The 27,749-nt window shown below is 38.4% G+C and overlaps 2 protein-coding genes across 14 annotated transcripts in view; both read left to right on the top strand.

Moving 5' to 3' along the window:
* LARP4 (La ribonucleoprotein 4) overlaps positions 1 to 14,313 on the top strand; it is a 64,263-nt gene extending 49,950 nt beyond the window's left edge. For 6 of the 13 annotated variants that reach the window (XM_065888348.1, XM_065888345.1, XM_065888344.1 and 3 more), the window contains 6 exons: positions 2,938 to 3,147; positions 3,791 to 3,839; positions 6,386 to 6,547; positions 10,299 to 10,423; positions 10,539 to 10,707; positions 11,886 to 12,224. In XM_065888348.1, coding sequence (XP_065744420.1) covers positions 2,938 to 3,147; positions 3,791 to 3,839; positions 6,386 to 6,547; positions 10,299 to 10,423; positions 10,539 to 10,707; positions 11,886 to 12,224 — 1,054 coding nt within the window. Of the gene's footprint in view, positions 1 to 2,937; positions 3,148 to 3,790; positions 3,840 to 6,385; positions 6,548 to 10,298; positions 10,424 to 10,538; positions 10,708 to 11,878 lie in introns of those variants that run through there. The other 7 variants (XM_065888350.1, XM_065888349.1, XM_065888353.1 and 4 more) reach the window with 5 other exon arrangements.
* An 11,566-nt stretch (positions 14,314 to 25,879) lies between these two features.
* Positions 25,880 to 27,749, top strand: part of DIP2B (disco interacting protein 2 homolog B) — a 239,676-nt gene continuing 237,806 nt past the window's right edge. The window contains exon 1 of the mRNA XM_065887981.1: positions 25,880 to 25,979. Within this exon, the coding sequence (XP_065744053.1) occupies positions 25,880 to 25,979 (100 nt within the window). The remainder of the gene's footprint in view (positions 25,980 to 27,749) is intronic.

Raw genomic sequence — 27,749 nt, 5'->3', positions numbered from 1 at the left:
GCTAGGGTTACATGGCTTTTTATCATCAGCAGACCTGAGATTAGCACGTTTTCTTTTCTTCTACTATAGCTAGTAAAGTTTTTTTCTTAAAAGTAATTGAGTTAATGGGCTTCCCTGGTGGCGCAGTGGTTGAGAGTCCGCCTGCCGATGCAGGGGACACAGGTTTGTGCCCTGGTCTGGGAAGATCCCACATGCCGCGGAGCAGCTAGGCCCGTGAGCCATGGCCGCTGAGCCTGCACGTCCGGAGCCTGCGCTCCGCAACGGGAGAGGCCACAACAGCGATAGGCCCGCGAACCCCCCCCAAAAATAATAATAATTATTGAGTTAATACAAATGACAGTTTATAACTTCCCTTGTGAGGAGATACAGATTTCTCATGATTAGAAATAGTAGCTTTGTAAAAATATGTATCTGTTGATTTCACGTTTCTTTGAAGAGGTGAATTTTGCTTTAAACAGTTACGTCTACATGAAGTAGAGGTCTTGGTTATAAGAGACTAAAAACAATTTTTAATAACAACAAAAAGTATTGGTGTTTGCAAATGCTTTACTTAAAAATACATTAAGTGGGCTTATGGTATTCCTTTATTGTCACTTGAGAGCACTGCTGTGCTTTCAAGAGGTAAAAAAAGAGATAAAAATACAATAAGAGGTAAAAATACAATAAGAAAGCCAAGAATGACAGTCAAGTCATTCTTGGTTTTTTAAAAAAGTATATTTATTTATTTACTTACTTGGTTGGTTGGTTGGTTGAATGGATGGATGGATGGATGGACCCGGTCTTAGTTTTGGGAGGTGGGCTCCTTGGTTGCAGGAGGTGGGCGCCTCAGTTGCGGCGTGCACGTGGGATCCAGTTCCCTGAGGAGGGATCGATACTAAGCCCCCTGCATTGGGAGCACAGGTTCTTAACCACTGCGCCACCAGGGAAGTCCCAAGTCATTCTTGCTTATAAGGATATATATCTGGTTTTGAAGATACAGGATAGGATTAGTATAATTTTGCTTGTTATTCAAAACTACTTGTGTACAGTTTTTTGCGTTTGTTTGACCAATACAGATTGTTGTTAATTTTTAGTCACAGAAATAATACACGAATACTTCCTTATAAAAATGCAGATATTGCAGATGAACTAGAACCTTTTGACCACCAACCCAAATCCTTGCTTCCTTCTTACTTCTAAGAAGTGACCACTGCCAGGCCTTTATTTTTATTTATTTAAGTTATCAGTCAAGAGCAGTTTATTACATTAACCTTGTAACAGCCCAGTGATGATCACTAGACCTACTTAGAGAGAATAGGACTAACTTTCAGAAGTCTGGGCAATTTTCTACCTTTCATACTTTATCTTTCTGTCATTTTCCTTCTTCCTTTACATCTTTTATCACTTCTTTCTTTCATCATCCTTTTTTCTTTTGCCAAGACTGCGATTGTTAAGTCCCTCTCTGTGAAGGGTAAGATTATGAGATCTGAGGGCTGTTAAACCTAATAACTTGTTTACTGGGTGTATTGAAATGCAATGAGAGAATTTCAGTGAGTGATAGTTTCTGAACAGATACATAAACAGCAATATCTACCTCATGAGGTCATTTTCAGATATGATGGATAATGTAAATTAGTTTGTGTTAGTTGACATACTGTAAATTTCATTGCTATTCAGAAACTATTTTGTAACGCATAAGTAATTATCTGGAAAAGTATTGTATATGAGACTTAGCCCAACATTATAGCCTAATTTTTATGTTTAAGTTTTAGTAGTAGTAATCTAATTTGTTATACTCTCTAAAGAGTTAGTAGGATAGCTGGAGATGCTATTGGAATTAATGTTTAATTGTTCATAATTATGAGGTTTAAAATCCCTATTCAAAGAACCAGGAATTTACAGTGTGTTATTAATATTATAAATTTGTAACTATGAAAATAGACTTAAAAAATGGAGTATATAAACTGCAAGCAAGGGGCTAAATAGAGATCTAATACTTCCTTTTTTAATCTCCTGTAGAGCCAGGGTCCTCAGTTTCTTGGGCTTACTTTAGATGTTTTCACTATTGATTAAACTGCATCCTCTCTCCTTTACCCTGCCTTAGCTTCATCTGCTTACAAATTAAGAGAGTTGGGTACTTATACCCATCATCCAAGATAAAAACTACTTTTGTTAGATGTAGGTGGTTTTTGTTTTTGTTTTGTTTTGCTTTGTTTGTCTTTGGTTTGGTTTGTTTTTTACCAGATTCCATACCTTAATTCATGAAGTCATGCCAGGCTATTAGTTGCGTTATATTTTCCTAGTTTTTTGGTCTCACATCTTTGTTGGATCTTTGAACAACTGATTTCATTTGGAGAGGGATGCTTAGTAGGAAGCTGGGATTTTAATATATTCCACTGTTCCTTACTTTAAAAAAAAATTATCAGTCCCCTAAAGAGTTTTTTTAGACTTTTCCCCCAATTCCCCCATATGAAAATTTAATAATAGAGATTATTGTATATCTATTTGTGTAATGTATGCCAGTTCTTACTCCCTTTGTGGGTATTGTTGCCCCATTGAGAATGTATGGCATAGACTCAATAAGCTTCCAGCCTGGCTGATTTAGATGTATCAGAACTGCAGTTCGTGTTAAAGAAGTTAGCTAAAATCCTAGTTATATCCTAAATTTGGGGGTAGAAGTAGCCTTATCTTGAAGAACTTTGGATCACTTCCCAAATCTCTCCAAACAGCTTTTTTTTAATGTAAAAATTCTTTGCCTTTTAAAAATAATATGTCTGAGACATTAAAGGGTTTACATTTTTACAACACAATGCTTCTGTGTCCAACCCAGTTTATGGAAAATCAGAATAGAGCAGAAGGCAATTTTTAACTTGGCCTGTTAAGAGTCTCTACCATTAAGAGAAAATATTTTCCATTTTAATTTATCCTTTCACATATATGGTCTTATATTTCTTATAGTGTGAAGCCTCATTTTAGGTCAAGTGGTTCAGAACACTCAACAGAGGGCTCTGTGTCATTGGGGGATGGACCATTGAACAGATCTGGTTCAAGGAACTTTGCAACTGAACGACATAACCCTACAGTAACAGGGCACCAGGAGCAAAGCTACCTTCCAAAAGAGACTCCCACTTTGCAGATGGAACAGAATGGGGACTATGGTAGGGGCAGGTAAGGAAATATGGTAATAAATATGGAAATAAAGTATATGAAAATTCTTTAATCATAATATGAATGTTTGAAGACCATGATCTAGTGATTTTTAAATTTAATTATTGGTATATAGTTATGCTAAATACTTTATTCATGTAATATGTGTTACTAGTTTTTCATAATTAAGAAATTCAGAATGCCCATATAGCTCTGAGTCAGAGGTTTATAAAAGTTATTCTGAAGTTCTTTACAGTTCACTAAGGAAAGATTAGCTTAGAAAGATAAGATTCCATCTGCATCATAGTTTTAATTTCTAGCAACATCTAAACTGTGGGAATGGAGTTATATGTTATTTACCCTTCCTAAACAAAACAAAAAAAATGAACCCTAATATGCTTCTGATTTGGAGGGAGCACTGCTAATAAAAATGGGCCCAGCTTACTTAGTGGTAGTGGTGGTAGTAGGTGAAGTTTTTGGTAGATTAGCTCAGGGTCTTTTCAGAAGAAAATATATCTTTTAATAATAAAGGAGATTTAGGAAGTATAGATACTTAAAATAGAAGTTCACCCATCTTTGATAGAATGTATACATTTGAAGAAACTTATGAGTTGTCCCTCCCACCTGCTTCCCCACCCCCACTCCCTTTTGTCATTGTTTAAAGGAGAACTCTCTTCAGAGGTCGAAGACGTCGGGAAGATGAAAGGATCCCAGTAAGTTTTTTTTTTTTTTTTTAACCTTTAATTACATACGTTCAAATTTTTTTTTCTTCTGTGATTTACTATGGCGTTGACTTCTGGTGTATCTTTCTGGGTTTTTGTTTTATTGATTATAATATTGATTATAATTAGAGCCTGTTCTTACCCTGAAATAGCCACCATCACCACTACCCCTCACCCTTAAAGCACACATATAGTTAGAACTTTGACCTGTGTTGCTCACTTTTAAAAAAAATTACTTGAATACCTAATCTGTTCACATGGTTTAAAATAAAATATATGAAAATATTCCATGGAAAGTTTAATTATTGCTTTATTAATGGAAATTTAAAGAGGTTCAATCTTTTGATTGTACAATGCTGCCACAGACAGTGCAATGATAACATCATATAACCATCACTTCTTATGTGTGCTGTAGTATCTGAAGGAGAATCCCTAGAAGTGGAATTTCTGAGTCACAGTTCAGTAAGTTGCTGCCTAATGGCTTTCTATAGGGGTTGTGCTGATTTTCACTCTTTGAAAAAAAGTTTATCCATAAGCCTTACAAGGTATATGATTTTTTGCCAGTCTGGTAGCATATGTGATTCACTTTTAAAGCTCTGTTGGATGGTGTTGGAAACTGTTGTACTATTTATTAATTGTTACTTGGGGGCAGTTTTCTACCTAGTGCTGATTCTTATATTTGCCAATCCTGTAAAACCACTTCGAGATTAAAAAAAAAAATTTTTATAGTTCTAGGCAGGTTCTTATTTGAATCCTCACTTACCTAGCTTCAAATTATTCATATTTTTTTTGTGTGTGTGGTTTGTTCATGGTGATTGTTTCCCATTTCTTAACTGTGGTCAAAAGGAGTTGAGAAATAAAAATAGTACAGGAAGACATGGAGGTCTGAAGAAAACCCTGCCTGGAATTTACATTTATATCATAAATGTGAAATATAATACTCACTTTACATGTATAAGTAGTGAATTATATACATATATAATAGTATACTATATAGTGTACATATACACATAAGTATACAGATATCACATGTTTAAGCAGTGAAAAGGTACAAATTTTCAAAGAAGAAAAATATTGCATTATAACAAAAAGAATAGTCCTTGGGGCAAACTGTGAACCTTTTAAAAGTGTTGGTTTTTCATTTATAGCTTTCTATACCATGGCAGCCTTGAGACTTTAGGCAACACCTTTTTTAGGATACCATTGTAGCAGTCTATGTGAATCCTCAAGTGGCCCTGAATAATTGAGGAGAGGAGAGATTAGGTTAGAGGTCTGTTTAATATGTTGAAAATACCTGGATTGAGGACTGAAGATTAGGACTGAAGAAACAGGAGACCGGCATGCTTCTTAGTACAAAGAGCAGGGTGGGGGTACCCTTGTGCAGTGAGGAGATCTTAGCTAGAGGTACAATTTAGGATTTGTAAGCTTACATGTAGTAATTAAAGTTACAAGAGTAGATGAGATCATGCAGGGGACTCTCAGTAGAGTAAGTGATTTTTAAAAAGGCCAAGAATGGAACTTGAGGAACATAGTAGCTGTGGGGCTGAAAAATGTGATTATTCATTTTGTTGTTTGAAGTATCCAAGAGAAATCCAAGTGGGGATAGCTAATAGGCAAATTGATATCTGGGTTTCAGGCAAAGATCTGGTCTGAAAATATTTAAAGCGTACAACCTAGTGAGTTTTGGTAAATTTTCAGAGTTGTGCAGCAAAAATTCACCAAAAAGTGAAAAAGATTGTTTTAAGAGTTGTTTGCATGTAGCTAGTAGTTGAAGCTGTGGATAATGGATATCACACAGGGAGAGTATGGAAAGGGAGAAAGAGTGGCAATCATATAGAAACCAAAACCATCCAAAGAGGTGGTCAGTGGGAGAAGAGCACATGCTTGTCAGATCTGAGAATGAAGGAAAAGAGGTATCAGAAGCTAACGGAAGAATGAGCTCCCACAGGAAAGAATGTTTACCATACCAAATGCTAGAGTGAGGTCAGAAAAAAAAGTCTGTCAGATTTTGCATTGTGGAAGAAGGCATTGGTGACTTGTCAAAGCAATTTTAGTGGTGCGGTGAGGGAGTAGAGAAGAAGATACAAGTGAGAGGTTTGTCAGAGGGTATAGAGAGTGGTAGGTGGAGGAGAAAGATGAAAAGATTTTCAAGGAAGGATATTGTTTACCCTTGAGACTGTAAAAGGAGAAAAGATGATGGCAAATTTAGATAGTGTAGGGGTTTTTGTGTTTATTTTTGTTATGGAAGAGGGTATAGCAAATTTAGAAAGCAAAGAATAGTGGAGATTGATTAGAAGGTTTAAAGAGTGTGGCAGAGTTTGCAAAAGAACCAATAGAAGGAGCTGACTAAAGATAGGTCAGATTGATCAATACTAATGAGAACTCAACTAAAATGAGAATCCAGGAATTTATAGAGGAACAGTTCTCTTCATTAGGTGGAGTTTGGTTTGTTTGTTTCTTAGAGCTTTCAGCTTCTGTGGTACAGAATTAGAGAATGAGATGAGCATGTAACCTGTTTTTTGATTTGTGTCTTTTAGAGACCCCATCCTTCAACAGCTGAAGCAAAGGCTCCAACACCAAAGTTTGACTTATTAGCCTCAAATTTTCCTCCTTTACCTGGAAGTTCATCAAGAACGCCAGGTGAACTTGTTTTGGAGAGTAGGTTGTCTGATGTTGTTAAAGGTGTCTGCAAAGAAAAGGTAAACACTGAAGCATCCAATCTTTATCTTATGGGACCAATCTTTTGCCTTTGTTTTCAGGGTTATTTAACATTTTATTTGCACTCAATGTTTATTTCTATCATAGTGTTTATTCATGAGTTTTTAGCATACTCTGAGTATTATGAAAAGATTTGTGATAAAGCTGCACAAGGTCAATAAAATGTTTCTTCACCTTTGCCTGTCTTTGTATCAGTCAACCCAGCTTGGTAGAACTAATTTATGAAAGCTGAATGGAAAATGTCATTTCCACTTAAGTGCATATATCGATAATTAAGTGATAACGCGAATGAATTCTAAGCTACTCTGGTAAACTCAGTCTTCCAAATAAATGGAGAGTTGATGTCAAAAGGTTGGGATAACCCATCCTACAATGTTTTTTTAAGTGCAGACCTCTTTATATGCTAAATCCTCATGCCCCACAAATTTTTCTCATTTTCTACCTTTTGTTTCTAATTCAGCTTCATTTTCAAGAGTACATGTACATAGTATATCTAGGCTTATAATGAAAAATAGTAGTCCCCTGCTACCACTTTCAACTCTAGCTTTTTCTCCTGACATTTATCCCTGTATATCTAATTAACATGTTTATACTGCTCCTTCTTAGATTTTTCAGTTTTAGACGTTTCTATTAACTTTACATTCTAGAAGCTGAGGGTTTAGCTCTCTTAAACCAATATACTTTTCTCATCCTCTCAGTATATTGTACTTCATCATATCTATGCTGCCATCAATTACAAGATGCCCCATTATTTTGGTATCACTAAGAAAGTAAAAGACACTGCCAGGTAGACTAGGTCATGCCATCATTTGTATGTCACATCTCAATATTGCATCATTTTTTTCCATAACTGAGGCTTATGGTATATTGTTATTATGTCTCTATTATTGTTATTATGTCTCTTTCTTATACTCTGCACAGCTGTGTTCCTGGGACTTCACTGTCATCCTGGGAATTTTCTTTACTCTTCTTCGGTGGATCCCTTCTTTTTCTTACTCTTGTATGACTTCCCCAAATTATGGTGGGTCACATCTTCCCAGGCTTCCTGTATAAGGTTTTTAGTATAAATTTCTTGAGATCTTGCATTCTGAAATGTTCTTCTGTTCTCACACTTGATCAGTAGCTTATCTCTGTAGAACTCTCTATTAGAAATCATTTTCCCTCAGAAGTTTGAAGGTATTTCACTGTCTTCCCTTGTTAAAAAAATGATGCAATTTTGTAATTGTTTCACCACTTCTAAGACCTTTTTTTTTTTTTTTTTGCGATACACGGGCCTCTTACTGTTGTGGCCTCTCCCATTGCAGAGCACAGGCTCAGCGGCCATGGCTCATGGGCCCAGCCGCTCCGTGGCACGTGGGATCTTCCCAGACCGGGGCACGAACCCATGTCCCCTGCATCGGCAGGTGGACTCTCAACCAGTGCGCCACCAGGGAAGCCCCTAAGACCTTTTTTTTAAAAAAAAAAATTATTATTATTACATTTTCCCCATGAAAGTCAGGCTGTTTTATAATTTAAAAACTATTGTAGTTTTAGTGGCAGTGTTTTTTCTTAGTATATAAAATAATGGTGTGTTTTAAAGTTGATGGCTTCTCAGATTTGGTGAGGTGTGATACACAGACACATTTATTTGTTTGTTTGTTTGTTTATGGCTGCATTGGGTCTTTGTTGCTGTGCACAGGCTTTCTCTAGTTGCGGTGAGCAGGGGCTATTCTTCATTGTGGTGCGCAGCCTTCTTATCTTAGTGGCTTCTCTTGTTGCGGAGCATGGGCTCTAGGCACGCAGCCTCAGTAGTTGTGGTGCATAGGCTTAGTTACTCCACAGTATGTGGGATCTTCCTGGACCAGGGCTCAAACCGGTGTGCCCTGCATTGGCAGGCGGATTCTTAACCACTGCACCACCAGGGAAGTCCCCACAGATACATTTTTTTTTTTTTTTTTTTTTTTTTGCGGTACGTGGACCTCTCATTGCTGTGGCCTCTCCCGCTGCGGAGCACAGGCTCCGGACGCACAGGCTCAGCGGCCATGGCTCATGGGCCCAGCCGCTCCGCGGCATATGTGATCTTCCCAGACCGGGGCACGAACCCACGTCCCCTGCATTGGCAGGCAGACTCTCAACCACTGCGCCACCAGGGAAGCCCCCCACAGATACATTTTTAAAGAATAATAATAAAGTGTACTTCTTATAATTCCAACCCACAAATATGGGATGAACACTTAATTTGATATTGGACCTTGTATGTTGAACCTCTGATTTTCTTGTTTGGTTTTTCTAGTTTTTATCTTTGTACCTGTCTATATTTTCTACAGAGTTATCCTGAATGTTACCTTTTAAACCTTTTGAAATTTTAAAACATTTTAATCCCATACCCCTAAAAACCTACTGAAATTTTTATTTTGTCGGTCGATTTTAATTTCTAGGGCTCTTTTTTTTTTTTTTTTTTTTTTTTTTTGGGTACGCTGGCCTCTCCCTGTTGTGGCCTCTCCCGTTGCGGAGTACAGGCTGCGGACGCGCAGGCTCAGCGGCCATGGCTCACGGGCCCAGCCGCTCCGCAGCATGTGGGATCCTCCCGGACCGGGGCACAAACCCGTGTCCCCTGCATCGGCAGGCGGACTCTCAACCACTGCGCCACCAGGGAAGCCCTAGGGCTCTTTCTTGATATTCGTTTTTTACTTGCGGTAAAATGCACATAACATAAAATTTATCATCTTGACCATGTTAAGCATGTACAGTTAAGTAGTGTTAAATGCATTTACATTGTTGTGCAACCAGTCTCCAGAACTGTTTGTATCTTGCAAAACTAAAATGGTTTACCCATTAAATAGCAGCTCACATTCCCCCACTTCTCTCAGGCCCTGGCAACCACCATTCTGCTTTGTCTCTGAATTTGACTACTCTAGGTATCTCATATAAGTGGAATCAAACAGTATTTGTCTTTTTGTGACTGTCTTATTTCACTTAGCATAATGTCCTCAAGGGTCATTCTTTGTCATAGTGTGTATCAGTGCTTCATTCCTTTCATTGTGCAATAATATTCCACTGGATAGTTACACCACATTTTGTTTATCCACTCACCAGCTGAATATTTAGCTTGTTCTCACTTTTTGGCTATTGTGAATAATGTTATTGTGAACATTTGTGTATAAGTTTTTGTATAGACGTATTTCCTCTTGGGTTTATAACTAAGCAGAATTGCTGGGTCATATGGTAACTCTATATTTAACTTTTTGAGGAGCTGCCAGACTGTTTTTTTTTTTTTGGTACGCGGGCCTCTCACTGTTGTGGCCTCTCCTGTTGCGGAGCACAGGCTCCGGACGTGCAGGCTCAGCGGCCATGGCGCACGGGCCCAGCTGCTCCGCGGCATGTGGGATCTTCCTGGACCGGGCCACGAACCCGTTTCCCCTGCATCGGCAGGCGGACTCTCAACCACTCCGCCACCAGGGAATCCCCATGCCAGACTGATTTTGCAAAGTGGCTGCATCATTTTACATTTCCACCCTCAATGTATGAGAGTCCTAATATCTACATACCGTTAGTAACATTCATTATTGTCTGTCTTACTGATTATAGCTATCCTAGTGAGTGTGAAACAGTTTCTCATTGTGGGTTTGATTTGCATTTCCCTAATGGACAGTTATGTTGAGCTTTTCATGCATGTGCTTATTGGCCATTTGTTTATCTTCTTTGGAGAAGTATCTATAAAAGTTCAATTTTGAAATATGTTTCCACTTTAAGGATAAGGAAGAGTTGAGAGTTAGTTGCCCGGTGACTGCAGAGGATGAACAGACAGACTGCACCTCTGCCCAGCAACTCAGTATGAGCACCAGTCCTCCATGTACAGCTGAGCTTTCTGCATTAAGGTACAATTTCAAAGTAGATGATCTCTCACATTAAGATTACTTTTTCTTCTGATCATTTCTCAGGTGTTTCTTTGTGCTCTATACTAAGCCTAATGTCAAGTTCTTTTTTCCATAGCACAACTCAGCAAGAAAAGGATCTAACAGAGGATTCCACTGTTCAGAAAGATGTTCCCAACCAGACAACTATACCAGTTTCTTCCCCGAGTACTGCAAAGCCATCGAGAACAAATACTGCTTCACCATGTAATAGTAACATAAGTGCAGCTGTAGCTGTGGCCCTACAGGTAACTTGATGAATTTAGTTTAGCGAGAATAAAACAATAGGTTAAATAATGAGAAATTTTATTTTTCACATAACTCTTTGCTAGAGCAGAGTCATTTGGAAATAGCCCAACTGGGGCTGGTTGCCCGCATCGAAAAAGGAATTTAAAGTCACTCTGAAGAAATTGGAAATTTTAGCCTTGTTGAGGGAATGAAGAAATTACTGTTTATTCTGTTTCTTTTGATTGCTTTATTTCCAATTAGATTGTGGTTAAGTGAAGCTTCCTTCTCATTATGATGACTGTACCTTTTTTGGGGCTAGGGTATAGAGCCTTTGAGGCTCTTGAAATTCTTTTTTGTATAATGCTTAATGCTTAATGCTTATATGAAATGCTTAATGCTTAATGCTTATATGAAACCCATGAGGAGCCACTGCCATTTTTATTCAATTTCCAGAATCGTTTTTATAATTTGAAAGATACAGAAAAGCAGGGGAAAAAAAGCCACAGAATTTACCTTTAAGTCTTTCATTCATTGATATAACTAGTGCATTTTTGGTATAGCTCTTTTTTTTTTCCAGGTTAAGAACATTTTATCTTGTCTTTTAATAATAATGATAATAATAATAGAATAGCACCTACCACTTATGAAATGCCTACTATATGCTAGGACCAGTACTAAAGACTTATTTTATGCTTTAGCCCATTCTCATAGCATCCCTATTCTCCTTTTCAGATGAGGTAATTAAGAGTTTATATTATTGGTTTCCAACTGCTCTGCTGAGATTCTTGTATCTCTCTTAGGGTTCTTTGTAGTCAGGGAAGAGAGAATGGAACCATTTTATTTCGTCATGTGGATGTACCATTATTAATTTAATCTGTTCTTCCTTGTTAGCCATTTAGATTTCCAGGTTTTTTTGCATCATTATAAACATTGCCGACTTGTATATCCTTCAAATAAATATCTCAAGTGAAATTATTGTATCATACATAAATTGCTAAGACTTTTTAATTATATTCAACAAATTTTATTTTTAAAGATTGTACCTGCACACTTTAATAGCAGTGTATAAGAGACTGCCTAATGCCCTTTCCTACAAGATAACTTACTGATTTCTTGTGGTTAACACTATTCTTTCTGTACTTTATTATTTAGAGAATATGTACCATAAATGTTTTTGTTTCTTATCTTTACTTCAAAGGAACCTCGGAAGCTAAGTTATGCTGAAGTGTGCCAGAAGCCCCCTAAAGAGCCATCTCCAGTTCTTGTGCAGCCACTGCGAGAACTTCGCTCCAATGCAGTATCTCCCACCAAAAATGAAGAGAATGGAGCTCCTGAGAAGTCCTTTGAGAAACAACATGAGAAGCCAGAAGCAAGGGCTAGTAAGGATTACTCTGGCTTCCGAGGCAATGCCATTCCCAGGGGAGCAGCTGGAAAAATCAGGGAACAGAGACGCCAGTTTGGCCATAGGGCTATACCTCAGGGAGTGACTCGACGTAATGGCAAAGAGCAATACGTGCCACCCAGATCACCAAAGTAAACAAAAACAAAAAAACTGTTCAAAAACTTCTCTCTCTTCCCATTAAACTTGAGCCTGGCTATATTGAACTGTTTTGGAGGGGAGGGCGTGGCCAGGAAGGAAACAAGAGAAAGTACATCCTTAAATCATTATGGATTTTGGAGTTGTGAGCTATAGAATCCCAAAATTCATCTCTAAAGCGATTTTAAAATGCTGGAGGATTCCAATCAGTATAAATATATATATATATGTATACATATATAAAAATATAATTTTTCTATTTTTGTTTTTGATTTTAATTTGCAGAGATCTTCTGCCTGGAATCAATTTTGAGGGTTCAGATTTAGCTTGGGAGAAAAACACATTATACATCCTTCAGTATAGGAGATGAGGGAGTGAGAGAAAATATTTTTTGAAGAAACATTTCTGTAAAATTAGAAATTACTTTTTTTAATCTATTTAAAGTTTGGCTTGGAGAATGCCATTTCTGCCTATATGGCCTTGTGTTGCAAAACAGATCGGTGGCTGGGGTGACTGTTGTGGTGTGAGTGTGTGCAAGTATGATTGAAGCCAAATCTGTTGTCATGTTAGTAAATGATTTGAAAACTGAATGTAATACTTGAGTAGATTTTTTTTTTTCCAGTTTGAAATTTAGTCTGTCTTTTTGACCTTACTAATATTTCATTCAACAAGCTGTTAAACTCTGATTGTACTTGGGGATGTGACTACCAATCAGTTTGATACTCAAGGAAAGAATGGGGGTTATTTGAAAAATTAAAATTTTGTGTTATATCTGAGGGGGTGGGTCAAATGGAGCTCAGAGGTTTAAGCTGCCCTGTGATTTTTCTTCCCCCCCCTAAAATAGGAAACGATTTCTTTTTTTTTGTTACTTTCTTCATTACTCTGTTCTTTGATTATCCACCCCCAAAAGCAAAATAACCAATCACCTACAGAATTGTATGTTTCTAGCTGCCTCGCTCAGTCTAGTCAAATCATATAACTGTTCTAAATTTCTGACTTGAACATTAAAGTATTTTACTCGTCTGGTCATGTATTTAGAACTTTAGATCCCAGAATGATAGGGCAGACCGACCCTACAGTAATTTATTTGTGTTAGTGTTAAAGATGAAACATTGTAGCTGACTCTTAAAGTGTTAAATAGTATAGATGTAAAAAGAAATTTCTTTTTAAAGGTTTAATTTGGGGACAACCTTTTCTGTTTACAATGTATTTATCACCTTCCTTCTTTCCCTTTCTCAAAAAAAAAAAAAAAAGCAAAGCAGTTTGGAATTCACAGAAACAGAACCAGCAAGTCACAAAATTTTTGAGTTGAGGTTAGATAGTTAAAATTAACATATAATTTCTCAGTGAATAAAGTTGTAGCTCTCACATTAAATAGGCAAGTTTACATGCTGGTGTTTAGAAAATGGCTAAAAAATTAAAAACCATGTTGCATTAATCTGTTTTAAGTCATACCATTTTCAGAGTTCTATGTAAGGTGGGGTTTTGTTTTCTTTTTTAGGGATAGTTTGTGATAGTAATAACTGTCCCTTATGTTAGTGAATTACATATGTACAAATTGAAACTGTAAATTGTGAACACTGGAAAGCACCATTGTGACATAGAGTAAACATCTTAGTAATATATTAAAATGAATGTAAATGAGGGTTAAAATTACATTACTGTGAAACTCATCTTCCAACTCTAAGTTAAGCTTTGGAGATTTGTATTAGTAGGTAACTGTTCAGAGCTTTGAAAACACCGCACATTTCTGTACAAGCCAGAATTATCATTTCTTTGTAACTTATTATTCAGCTTGGCAATTGCTTTTGATTTGGTGGATTGATAACATGATATATTTAAGCAGTTTGAAACTATTCATTTCTACACACTATTTTCTACTAAATGAAACATACCATAAAACTACCTGTGCTGAAATTTGGGGGAAGTTTAGGTCCTTTAAAAAAAAAAGTATTAATAATCACTGACTACATCTGATAAAAGTGCTTATTTTGGTTTACTTAGATAATGCTGCAGCTGGTGGAAATGATAAACGTTTAAAGTGTTAACACTCTGTGAATGTATTGGATTTAAGAGAATAAACATTTTACAAAAATCGCTTGGTAAGGATTATAAACTTAATTATTGCACTTAGATGAAACAATACTTTTTTTTTTTTTTACAATGTGTCACAGAAATAGGCCTATATTACTTGTATCCTTGTATGACTTGCTGTTAGTCTACCCAACTTCTAAAAACTAAATGTTCTAATTGATACACAAGAAAAGAGTTCTTTTTCAAGAAAGCAAGTGTGTTCTTGCTTTTTCCCAGAAGGTGTTATTGAAAGTAGAAATTTAAAGATGTGACCATTTTAAAATTTCATATTAAATATAATGTTTTTCAGTTAATTTGCCTCATTACAGCTAATAGTTCCCATTTTGATGGGATGTATAGGGAAGAATAATGTGTGGGTGTATGTGTGTGTGTGTGTGTGTGTATATATATAATATATATATTCACAATATGTATTTAGCATTTATTTTATTATATCAGATTTAAGGTTTGTATCTAAATGATGCCTGTGAGTTGTGTGAAACTGATGGCTTTTTTGTCCAGCATTACTCTGTAACTGATGAGGGTCGGGCATTCATTGTAGTTTAACTATTTATTTGGTTCTTTAGAAGGAGGAATTTAAATGTCAAGTTTTTCTCTTCATCCTTATGACTTAACGTGTCCTTGGGTTGTTGGAGGGTAAAAGTAGATACAAATGATCTTGAGTGTATGGTTCAGTGATCTTCTGCCATACTTCTTAAATGCATGAGAACAAGAGTCACACAAGTTCATCACCTTGCACTTCACAGAGAAGGTATATAGATAGAGATATGGCAAAACCTGCCTCCATTTTCTATCCAGATAATTAAGGTTTTCATGGTATCTAGGCCTGTCTTTAATCTGAGTAATTTCATTTTTGCAAATATAGACACTGGCATTCAAAGGAATGATCCATCTAAATTTTTTTCAACTGGATTTTGGAAGAAAAGATCTTTCAGTGATATGGTTTTATTGTTCTTATCTTATGTGCTCAATTTGCATGTGATCAGATGACATGCAGATTTATTTATTTTTGGTTTCTAAAATTAAGGTATCTTGAATATTGTTGTACATTCCTTTTTCTTTTTGAATACCAGGTTGGCTTTGGAGAAGGTGTAATGAGGGAGTATTAGCATCTGCTGGAGCAGAGACTAGTATTTAAAAGTTACTGAACACTTTATAGTTTTATTAGTTATGGCCTTAAATATTTAGTCTTTTGGCTTAAATGTCCATTGGTTTTACTTTGATACAGTTGAGCAGCACTGGGATTAAGTCTGTTATTTATGTTGGCCATGTATATTAACCATATTTTAAAAGTACTGTTTTGTTTTTACAGAAAAGGTAAAATGCGAAAGAGGAGTTTTTGTAAATTCTTAACTACAGTGTATGGTGTTCTTTCCTAAGTTTTCATATTTCCTTACAATTTGGTGGCCATTAATTTAACTTTGGGCTTTTTGGTGTATGCTAATTTAGTCTGAGATTTCAAGAAGATACATAGACATTTCAGTCCTCATTAATTGAGGACATTTTAAGAAATTGAAAGAGAATTTGTTTTCAAGTTGAGAGTGTATTCTTTTTTAAATTCCACCTAATTATTAAATAGTTTCAATTTTATTTTTAAAAGCTGTGAATTGTTGAGTAGACGGTTCCTGAAAGTACAAGTGAGATATCAGCAGGCTGTGTATACAATGAAATGGTTTTATTTTCAGTTTTGAAGCACAAAACACTGATTAGTGTAAGAAACAATCCACATCATTATTGGGTTTTGTGTTTTGTTTTTTGCCTGATTCAGGTGTGAGTGATATCTCTTAAGTGTTAGGGTTTGGGAGTCAGAACCAGTTATCTGGCTTCTCTTGTCCATTGCTTAGGTTTGTTCTTGTTGTCAAAACTGCACTCCCCCCTCCCCCCCACCCCCACCCCCCCGTAAATGGTGTGACACATGCTCATGCATATTATGTTATAATGAGTACATCGTTGTATTTGTACTTTTGTTTTCAACATTGCCAAGGTGCTATGGGAAATTAACACAAAATTAGAAAAAATAAAATTATTAAAAAGCAGGACTGGTTTCCTTTTCTCCAGGTGGCTTATCTCTAATGGCTACTTGTATTTACTTTCTGATTAGTTTTTATGTTGCCCACTCTCCAGTTCTATTCTGGTTTCAGCTATTGTTTTGTTTTTGGGAGTGGGGTATGGATTGTGTGATATTTCATCTGCGCAGTGAGGGTAGAGAGCTAGAAGATTCAGCTCTGTGATTCTGGGGTTTTCTTAAATTCTTTTAGTGTCAGAAGCAGTTATTGAAGGGGAGAAAAATCACAGGGCAATGTGCAGCTTGAGGGTTTGCCTTTGTGGGTCAGATTATGGCCTGATTTGAGTGTGCAAATTCTGGGTCTTTAAACTTCTGTTTCCAAGAGAAACCCCCTTGGTTACCTTTACCTTTTCAACCACATCTTTGATTGCAAACCCTAGAGCTAAAGGGTTTGGGGGAGGTTTTTAAGGGAAGGTTTACTGGGAAATTTAAATAAGTCTTTTAATCTTTTTTTAAACTATGATAACGGCAAAAATGGAAAAGCTGAGCAATCTCTGGCTTTTTTTAACAACTGGTATCTGGAAATTAATGTGACAGCTCAACTTTTTTTGAATATAGCATTGCTAAAAAACCCTGAAGTGTTACATAGCTGTTATGCCACAGTTTATTCTTGAATAGTAGAAATCTAGGCCTTTTAAAATATAGGCCAATTTCAAATTCGATTTTCTAATTCTCATATATTCAGAAATGTTTATTCCACAAGTTACGTGTTATGAGTGTGTTTATAAATAATACATATAAAGGTAACATTTAATGTGAACATTCACTTTGATGATGACTTCCGTAGCATTGCCCTTTCAACAGCTAAAACCTTTATTTTGCTAATGAACATTTATCTTAATGAAGACAGCTGATACCAGCAAAATCATCCCAGTAATAACAGGTTTACAGGGGAAACATGCTAACAAAGCCTTAGGGCTTTCTATCAGTGTGTTAGTGAGTTTATTTGGCCAAGAGAGGAGGTGCATAACTTAAATTTCTTCTTGACCATATCAGGAACACACTGTAATTGTGTATTATTTTAGGTGGACTAATGAGCAATTGATAAACTTAGTTATGTAGGCTTTTTTTTTTTTTTTTTTGCGGTACGCGGGCCTCTCACTGTTGTGGCCTCTCCTGTTGCGGAGCACAGGCTCCGGACGCACAGGCTCAGCGGCCATGGCTCACGGGCCCAGCCGCTCCGCAGCATGTGGGATCTTCCTGGACCCGGGCGCGAACCCGCGTCCCCTGCAGGCGGACTCCCAACCACTGCGCCACCAGAGAAGCCCCAGTTATGTAGGCTTTTGAGTTGTATTAAAAATGAATGGATTTATCAAGAGTCATATCACTGAGATACTTTATATATTTATGCCTTGTTAGAAAATGTTAACCGAAGTATGTCTCCAAGTTTAAATTTCAGTTTTATGCCTGGAAGTTTTTATAAAAAGTTTAACACTACTAGAGGACTGAATTTCCTTAAAAATCTCTGGAGTGAAAACTATCAAGGGTGTCTTTAGTTTGTGTGAGGGTTTAAAGGAATTGAGATGTTTTCACTTTCTTCATAATGCTCCATTTTCTTCTGGTGTTGTGGGAAGGAACAAGCTTCCTAAATGTTCTCTTTTAAATTCATTTTTGGTAGCTGTTATGCAAATCTTTGAAGCTGCTGTACTTCTCTCCTGTTTCCTCTGCATACCTGCTGTATCAGACTTAATGAACCATAGAACTCCAGCCTCCCTATAACCTTATGTAGGCTGTTATCTATCTTTAACGTATGTTTTATATTTATTTTGAATGATGCATCTAAGTTCTAATTTTGCTATTTTGCATTCCAGATTCTGCCTATACAAATAACTATGACCTCGACATGTCAAAACTGAGGGTATTTACTTAGCATTGGACCTAATCGTGATGGGTGGGGTATTTGTTTAGCCAGTATGTATTGCATGCTGTGTTCCAGGCATTGTGCTAGACAACAAAAAATAGATTGGATTCCTACCCTTATGGTGCTTAGCATGAAATAATCATAAGTAATTGCAAAATTAGACCAGCAGTAAATGTGAAAGCCAGAACCAGGCAGAATCCATGCAGTTGGAGTGGGGGGTGGTACAGGGATGAATGCTTTCCTGAGAAACAGAGGACAGATATCTGAAGGAGTAGGAGTTAATTAGGTGAGCCCGGAGGAGAGTGTTCCAGATGAAGGAGCAACCCTGTACATCTTTATGATGCATTGGAAGAATTATAGGGTCCTGCAGATACAGTATGGGGGGGACCTTTTTCCGTCTTCCAAGCTGAGGACAGAGAAAGAGGTTAAGAGCCAGACTCCTGGGTTTGAAATTTGTGCATTATGGAGAACAGATGAGACGAGTTAGATTTTACCTGGTGATGATACAGTTGGAGCAAAGTGGTAGATTTGAGAAACATTTGGGAAAAAGACGTGAATGGGTTAGATACAGAGGGTGAGAGGAAGGCATAGAAAATGACTCATGAATTTGTGACTTTGGAACTGGATGGAAGTTTGTGGCATTCACTATGATTGAATACATTGGCAAAGAACCTTTTGTGGGCAGGGAGATATCGGTACGGTTTTGAGATGGTTATGCTTGTTCTTGCAGGATTTCTGATAATCCTAACAATGGCAAGATGGGGGGGGGAACTGCAAAAGAAATACTGAACTAAAATCATTCCCTTTAATTCTAAAAGACAGTTCATCTCTAGCATTATGGTGGTTTTCATTAGATTACATTTTCTTTCAGCTTACTTAGGGATAGGGCTAAAAATTATTTAATTTATATCTACCCCTATTTCTGTCTTAATTGTTGCTACCCTAATCCTAATCATCATCCTCTCTTCCCACCTGGACAGTCTCCATGCCAACTACTGTTAAGCACTTCTCATGTGAGTTCACTCAAGTTTTAATGTTTCCAATCCTCACCAATAAAATTGTCAGATTGGAGAGGAATTAAAAGCATTAAGCTTGTTGTGACTGTTATCACTGCTAAAAAAAATTTTATTATCAACTTGCCATTTTTCTATGGGAAGATCCCTAAAAAACATAATTCACACATGCCTCAGCAAACCAGCTGTGTCCTAGAAATGAAGTAACACGCTCATAAACACAGCTAGAAGGTTATAAAATTTGAATGTCTATCAAATCCCCCCCAACCCTGAGTAACATTATAGTCTTCCCATAGCTATAGCCAACTCTGTTATTAATCTTGGTGTATTTAGGCAAGTCATTTATTTCTCTCAGCTTGTTTACTCATCCAAAAATTTAGGGAGTAATAGCACATACTCTTCAAGATTCCAGATTTAACTTACTAAGTTAAAAACATTTTTTATTGTGTCTCACCACTTATTTTCTTGTGGATGTATGGCTGTTTGCGTAGCATGCCACTTTCCATCAGTATTCAAATCTTAGAAATACCCACACACTAACTCCATGACCTTAATTGTTTCATTTATGACCATTTTGATCTTACATATCTACCATAAGCCAAGACACTAGGTGCACAGAATGCTAAAATTATGAAATTTCTACCCTTAATAACTAGAGTGGAGCATTATAAGCCAAAATATTACTATGAAGTGTTATGAATGTTTTGATGGTATTAGAAATACACATTCAATGGTGGTCAGCTCTGCTGGGGTTGGGGGGATAGGCATTAACTTCCAAATGGATTCATGAACAATATGTGGCTAGGTAGGTGAAGGAAGAATGAACAGCATACTGACAGTGCAAGTAAAGAAGGGCAAAGAGGCATGACCATGTGGCAAATTCAGTATAATAGTTTGGAATGGGTGGAGTGTAGGTTTCAGTAGAGGACGACAAGAGAAAAGCTGAATTTACTTTGCAGTCAAATCATGACCAATTGTATGCTAAGAAAATGACTTCACTTGATTCTGTAGGGAATGCTCAACCACCGAAAGTCTTAAGGAGAGGATTATGGTTATATTCGAAATTGAGAACACAAAGCTGGTGGCTATGTGAATAGTTTGGGAATTGTCCAGGTGAGAAAGATGTTTGGAATTAAGGGAGCAGTAGTTAAAACAGTATGAGAGGTTGAATAATCTCTCCCACAAAGATGTCCACATCCTAATCTCCAGAACCTGTGAAAGTTATTTATACTGCAAAGGGGATTTTGCAGGTGTCATTAAGTTAAAGCTTTGGAATGAGGTTTTCCTGGATTGTCCAGGTGGGCCCAATATATTCACAAAGGTAAGTCTAAGAGGGAGGCAGGAGATGAGTCAGTAGTACTATAGTATGTCTTGTGATGAAATACTATATATCACTTAAAGTGAATGAACTGGAAACAGCTCTTATGTGTCAAAAGAAATATTGAAAGAGCAAGTTAGATTGACATATGGAGTTTGATACCTTTTATTTATAGTTTTAAAATTACTGTTGTTTATGGATACATCTAGTAAAAGTATAAAAATGTAATAATATACTTGGGAATGATACCGGCTGCAAGATGGTGGATACCTTTTAAATAACCATCTTTTGGGAAGGAGGAAGGGAGGTAAATAATACTAGGGATGCATGTATAGGGCCTTCAAATGTATCTATAATGTCTTTAAAGTTCTGAAGCAGAAATAGATGGTGAGATAGGTACATAGGTATAATTCTCTATACCTGGAAATATTTTCAAGTAAAAACACTTTAAAAATGTAAAAGAAGGCAGAGGAAAAGGAGTTCCCAAACAATACTGGCATTAAGTGTTCTAACAAGAGAAGCAGGAGAAAGAGATGTTAAAGAAATTAAAGGAGAAAATTTCAAGATGTAAAGTATAAATGCCACGTAAGTGAGATGACGAGTCCATTGGATTTGACAGTTGGACGGCTACTGGTAACCATTACCAAACTGATTCAATAGACTAGGAGTGGAGGCCTGATAATAGAGGGTTGAGAATAGGTTGGAAAATAGAGGGGAGCCAGTGGCTTACTTTAAACGTTCAGTGATGGAGCTGGACCCAAGTGCATAATGAATCTTAATCTAATCCCTCTCTCTCCTCTTCCCTCACCTTTTTTCCACTCCTTTCCCTCCCATGCCCAATCCACTAGCTGTATGTTGGCTTCTTCCTCAGGTGCGTTCTCTATGTGACAGGAAAGATTGGTCAGTAGCAGTTACAGATTTACGAGGTCCTTGCAGCAATTTCCAGATGAGGAAAGAATTCTCCTCCCCAGTGTCCAAATCTTTCACACAACAGGACAAATCACCCTCAAGAGTTTTGGGCTTTTATGATTCTGTAGCTTATGATCCTCAGCCATCAAGGGAAGGGATACACCCAGTATCTATATATCATTTAGGTACTTCTTATCTGTTATTGCTAAAATTATATTTCTTTGATTGCTGGTAAGTTTTTAAATGTTTTTGTATCCTTATTAGCCATTTATTATTTGTTACTTATTTTTTCATTAGGTGGTCAATTTTTATTGTTTACTGGTAGGGCTCTTTTTTTATAATCTTTTTGTTTGTTTTTTATAATTTATTTACTTATTTATATTTGGCTGTGTTGGGTCTTTGCTGCTGCGCGCGGGCTTTCTCTAGTTGCGGCGGTGAGTGGGGGCTACTCATTGCAGTGCGCGGGCTTCTCATTGCAGTGGCTTCTCTTGTTGCAGAGCACGGGCTCTAGGCGCGCGGGCTTCCGTAGCTGTGGCTCGTGGGCTCTAGAGCGCAGGCTCAGTAGTTGTGGCTCACGGGCTTAGTTGCTCCGCGGCATGTGGGATCTTCCAGGACCAGGGCACGAACCCGTGTCCCCTGCATTGACAAGCGGATTCTTAACCTCTGCGCCACCAGGGAAGTCCTGGGCTCTTTTTTATGTTCCGGATATTTCACTGTCTGTTAAATATACTGGAAACACATTCTTATTTGTAATTTAAAAAATGTTAACGTTTATATCAGCGGTCCCCAACCTTTTTTGACACCAGGGACTGGTTTCGTGGAAGACAATTTTTCCACGGACTGTGGCGGGGGTGGGGGGGATGGTTCAGGCAGCTTGGGGACACCTGTTGTATATGGTTTCTTGCATTTTAATTGTTTTGGGGGCCATATCTATCAACGTTCACCTGTACAACTTGCTTAGAAAGCCCTGCCTATGCTGAAGTTATTAAATATTTTTCCTCTCTTCTAATACCTTAATTTTTTTCTTTAAATTTTAACTTTTAAACACATTCAGTTTCTTTTGGTGCATTATGAAGTGTCACTCTTATTTCTTCTAAATAGTAATTTGTTAAAAAACAATTTGTTAGATACTTGATCTTTTCTCCTTGATTTGATGTGCCACCGTTATCATAAAGGAAATTCCTAGTTATGCGTAAGTCTGTTTCTTCAGTATTTATCAAATTCCTTCTATCCTCTTCCTGCACTAATAACACCCTGTTTTAACTCCAGTAGCTTTTTAGCATATTTTGTTATTTGAAAGGACAAATTGTTTCCATGGTTTTTTTATTTAGAATGTTTGTCCATTCTTGTGAATTTTTTTCTTTAATATGAGCTTTAGAATCACCTAACAAATTTTGTTAAAAAAAAAACCAAAATGTTCTGTTGAAGATTTTATGGATATTGCATTGTACTTACAAGAAATTTTGGGAGAACTAACTCGACAAAAATTATGAGTCTTGCCACTAAAGAACATGCATGTTTGTCTTATCTTTCATTATTCACAATCAGTATTCCTTCATGACTTTTTGGTTTTGAGGCTTGTTGATTTTTAGTATGTTTTGATATCTGCTCAGGCAAATTCCTCTTCTAAATTTTTAAATTTTTCTTGACTTTCCTTGAGCATTTAATCTTCTATTTAAACTTTAGAATCTGCTTGTCAAGATTTAGAAAATTACAGTAATATTTTGATAAAGATTGCATTCACTTTTTTTTTTTTTTTTTTTTTTTTTTTGCGGTACGCGGGCCTACTCACTGTTGTGGCCTCTCCCGTTGTGGAGCACAGGCTCCGGACGCGCAGGCTCAGCAGCCATGGCTCATGGGCCCAGCTGCTCCGCGGCATGTGGGATCTTCCCGGACCGGGGCACGAACCCGTGTCCCCTGCATCGGCAGGCGGACTCTCAACCACTGCGCCACCAGGGAAGCCTTGCATTAACTTTTATAGATTAATTTTTGGAGTATTGATATCCTTATGATATTGTGTCTTCCCATCTGGGAATAGGTAACTATTATTTAGGTTTACAGTTTTCCTCATATAAATCGTACACATTTCTTGTTAGGTTTATTCCTACTTACGTTTTGCTGTGACCGAATGGCTTTTTCTTTGAATTGCCTATTGCTGTAAGACAGGAAATTATTTATTTTTATATGTTGGCCTAATCTTAAGCCACTTCATAAAACTAATTGTAATTCTGATAGAACTAAACTAAGCTCCGTGAGAGTATACACCTTTCTCAAACACTGTATTCCTAGCACCTAGACAGTTCCTAACATGTTACATTAACTCAGTATGTTTGAATGAATGAATGAGTGAATGATAGTATTTTAGTTGATTCTCTTGGATTTCTGGGTAGACAATATTTCCAGTTTTTCAACTGTTATAATTATGAAACTTTTAGTAAACATTGCTTTGTAGATTCATGTTTTAAAGTACCCATTCTCTTAATATATAGCAATATTAGAAAAAATAGAAAAAGATACAATTACAAAGGTATGATCTCCTGCAGAAATATTTCTCTGTACTTAAAAAAAATGTTTATTTATGGAAATTTAAAAATATATACAAAAGTAGAATAGTATAATCAAGCTGCATATTCCCGTCACCCAACTCCTTCTATGATCTCAGCCAATATTACTTCAGATATACCTCTACCTTCTTCTCACCCCACCTTACACTGGGTTATTATGAAGCAAATCTCAGGCATACCATTTCATCCATAAATATTTGAGTATGTTTTCCCATTAAAAATTACTATTTTAAAGTATATAATCACAATGTCATTACCATATGTAAAAATATGACAATAATTCCTAAATATCTAGTGTTCAAATTTTCCTGATCCTCATAAATTTTTTCTTTCCTTTAAAAATCTCTTATTTAAGGGCTTCCCTGGTGGCGCAGTGGTTAAGAATCCGCCTGCCAGTGCAGGGGACACGGGTTCAAGCCCTGGTCCAGGAAGATCCCACATGTCGCGGAGCAACTAAGCCCGTGCGCCACAACTGAGCCTGTGTTCCATGAGCCCACGAGCCACAACTGCTGAGCCCATACACCACAACTACTGAAGCCCACTCGCCTAGAGCCCGAGCTCCACAACAAGAGAAGCCACCGCAACCAGAAGCCTGTGCACCACAACAATGAGTAGACCCCGCTCACCGCAACTAGAGAAAGCCTGCGCTCAGCAATGAACACGCAACGTAGCCATAATTTAATAGATAAAATAAAATTTAAAAACTGCCATAGTCCTCATGTAAACCAGAAGACATACATACATATATTCCCATAGATTCTCCTTACATTGTTGCAGTTAAACGGAAATTTCAAAGTCTACTTCCCAGTCAACCATATTACATTCCTTTTTTAAGCTGAAATTCTTTCCTTAACCTAAAAAAAATTTTTTTTTCCCCTCCAGCCCATGAGTGATATAATACTGTCTGGGAACTACTAAAGAACAGATGCTAAGGCCTTACTCTCAAAGGACCAATTTTGGATCAGAATGGAAGGGAAGGAAAAACACTGGAATTCCCTCTAATTCTGCAGGGGACTTTTGACGTTTAAAAAAAGATTCAATACTACTAAAGAAAGACTATGAATGACAGTTTAAGGCATCTGCCCCAGTAGTTCCTGGTAAAAACACACACATGTGTGGATCCTTATAATGAATTAAAATATTAATACTTTTGGAACACCTATTAAGTCATACACCAAGGAGGATAAAAAGATAAAGAAGACGAAGTTCTCCTGTAAGTGGTTAGATGTCTAGGAAGGGGGAGGCAGATTCTCCCTCCTTTGTCTTAAATGCTAGAACTGAAATAGAAAAAAAAGAGCTCCTGGTAAATGCAATCGGAAGCCCCAGTGAAAGAACTGGCCTGAGTTCAAATGTTTATGAATCGGAGGTGTCAATTAGGGGGAAACGGAAGAAGTGACAAGACAAAGGGATACACTACTAAGTGAAGAGAACTGGAAAAAGCAAGGCCTGGGGCCCCTGAAAACTGCGTGGTCGTGAGTTCGTAAAAGGTAAAGGCTACGTGTCCCGGTGGACATCAACACCGTTGGCGTATTTAGCGTTGGAGAAATCGGGGCGGCGGGCTTGGACTCGTCGTTTCAGGAGTCTCCCAGTAGAGGGCGCCATCAGACCGCGAGTGCTCAGCCTGACTCGGCTTCGGAGGCGGTGCATCCTCAGCCCGGGGGCGGGGCTGCCGCGCTCACGTGACCCTTGCTCATGGCGGCGGCGGCAGCGGAGGCGCTGGCGGCGCTTGGCGGCCGGAGCCGGATCCTGTAGCCGGGGTGTGGGCTCGCGTCAGTCCGTCCCTCTTTCGGCCCCCTCGGTTGTCTTCCGGAGTGTGGCTGACAGAGCCGGGATGGCGGAGCGAGGCCTGGAACCCTCGCCGGCTGCGGTGGCGGCGCTGCCGCCCGAAGTGCGGGCGCAGCTGGCGGAGCTGGAGCTGGAGCTCTCGGAGGGTAGGAGACGGGCGGGGGGGGCGGGGAGCGGGCGCCCGGGCGCCGCTGCGGATCGCTGCGAGGGGAGACCAGGTCCCCGCCGCGCGCCCTGGTGGCCGTGCGGGCAGAGTGGAGGAGGGTCCCGGAAATCTGGCCCGGGCTCTGAAGGGGCGCTCCCCTTCTCTCTCACCCTGGGAAGTGGGTTTCCGTGTGATTCATTGTGTTCCCTGGGAGGGGGTGAGCAGAGGCTTGGAGGAGAGGTCCTCCCCAGGCCCGGGCTGCTTCTGCGCTCCCTGCCCCCCAAAACCCGAGACAAAGCTGTGTCCTCCCGCTTCAGGCTTCTGCCCGGGCGCCGGGGCACGGTGGGGGCGGGGCGGGGGTGAGGCCGCCAGCAGGGTGGCTGACAGCTTTCTCCTGTCCTCCTCTACCCTTTTCCAGGGGAGGGCCCTAGCCTGTTTCAGCTCCCCTTCCCCGCCTTCAGAAAAAGAGAAAGACAGGGGAAATCCGCCAGCATTTCTTCTTCCTTCTTTAACAATGCGAGATGCCTCCCTAGTGACAGGACAGAGATAGAAGCGGGGTGGGCCGTAGAGGGTCCTAGGGAGGCCAGAAGAAGTGGCATTAACACAGAGAGGGACACACAGGGCTGCTTCTAGAACACCTTTGTCATGAGGGTTTTTTTTCTGGGTGCCTGTATTCGGGCTGAATTGTCCGCATCTGATCACCTTTTGCAGTCTTTGAAGAGGGAAGGAGAGAGGTGGCTACCGGTTACATGCAAATCCTGGCCGGCACCCTCTTTCTTTTGTTAATGGTTTGTTACAAGGAGGGTTGGATTGGTATTGAGAATTAAAAGAATGGAATAAGTCGAGCCACTATTATTAGAGAAGTCCCTGGACAACAATGAGAGAAACGTTGCTCTGTTGTGGGCATGTGATCAGGCTTCTTGTGCAGTTGTGATCAGTTCTCCACAAAGTTCCTGTTTTTATCACAGGCTGCCTCTGAGACAAAAGCAGCATTTTCTCCAAGCTTGATGTCAGTACTGTGGTGGTGTCCCCAGAGTTGCATATTCTTATTGAGTTCTTTGCCAAAGGCCCTCTTCGCTAGCATTTTTCAAGTGGATTAAAAATTGTTGGTTGGAAAAGAAGAATGTGATAAGTTCCCAGGAGAGTTCTGACTTTTTGTTTACTTATCAAGGCATTCTCTCTCCCACCCCGCAGTCCTTTACAATGAAAAACCAGAAGTAGATTTGAGTGTTATAAAGCCAGTTGGGCATGGAGGGAAATAATTATTTTTAATAACCCTGTTAGGTTTTCCCAATGTATAGGGAGGTGCTGTTTTCATTTGCACTTAATTATCAGCATATTTTTTTTCAGTTAACCAGTTGGGAAGTTATTCTTTGGCCAGTCCCCAGATTCAGTTGTGGTGGGTGAGTTTGTTTCTGTGAAATGTTTAGGGCATTGCTATCTTGGTTCTGCCTCTCAAAAAACCTCATTCTTCTGGACTAAAGCATTGTCATTCAATCCGTGATGACTTTCATTCAAGTCAGACTTCTAAAAGTTACTTTATAGTATCACATCAGCTATCTTTGATTAGCCAGAAGGAGAGAAGTTTGGCTGGATGTTTGCATCAGAACGAGATTAAAAATAGGAGTTGATAGCTTTTACATGGAAAGGGAAATCCTGGAAGCTCTTTATTCTTGATATATCTGCTTCCAGCTTTTTATCGTTTACTTCTCTGGGTGTTTCTAGAGATGATTCCAAGGAACTATTTCTAGGACTCACACTGATTAGCTCA

This window comes from Phocoena phocoena, chromosome 11, assembly GCF_963924675.1.
Source record: "Phocoena phocoena chromosome 11, mPhoPho1.1, whole genome shotgun sequence".
Lineage (NCBI taxonomy): Eukaryota > Metazoa > Chordata > Mammalia > Artiodactyla > Phocoenidae > Phocoena > Phocoena phocoena.
The sequence above is the reverse complement of the archived record's forward strand: the minus strand, read 5'-3'. Positions and strand labels throughout refer to the sequence as shown.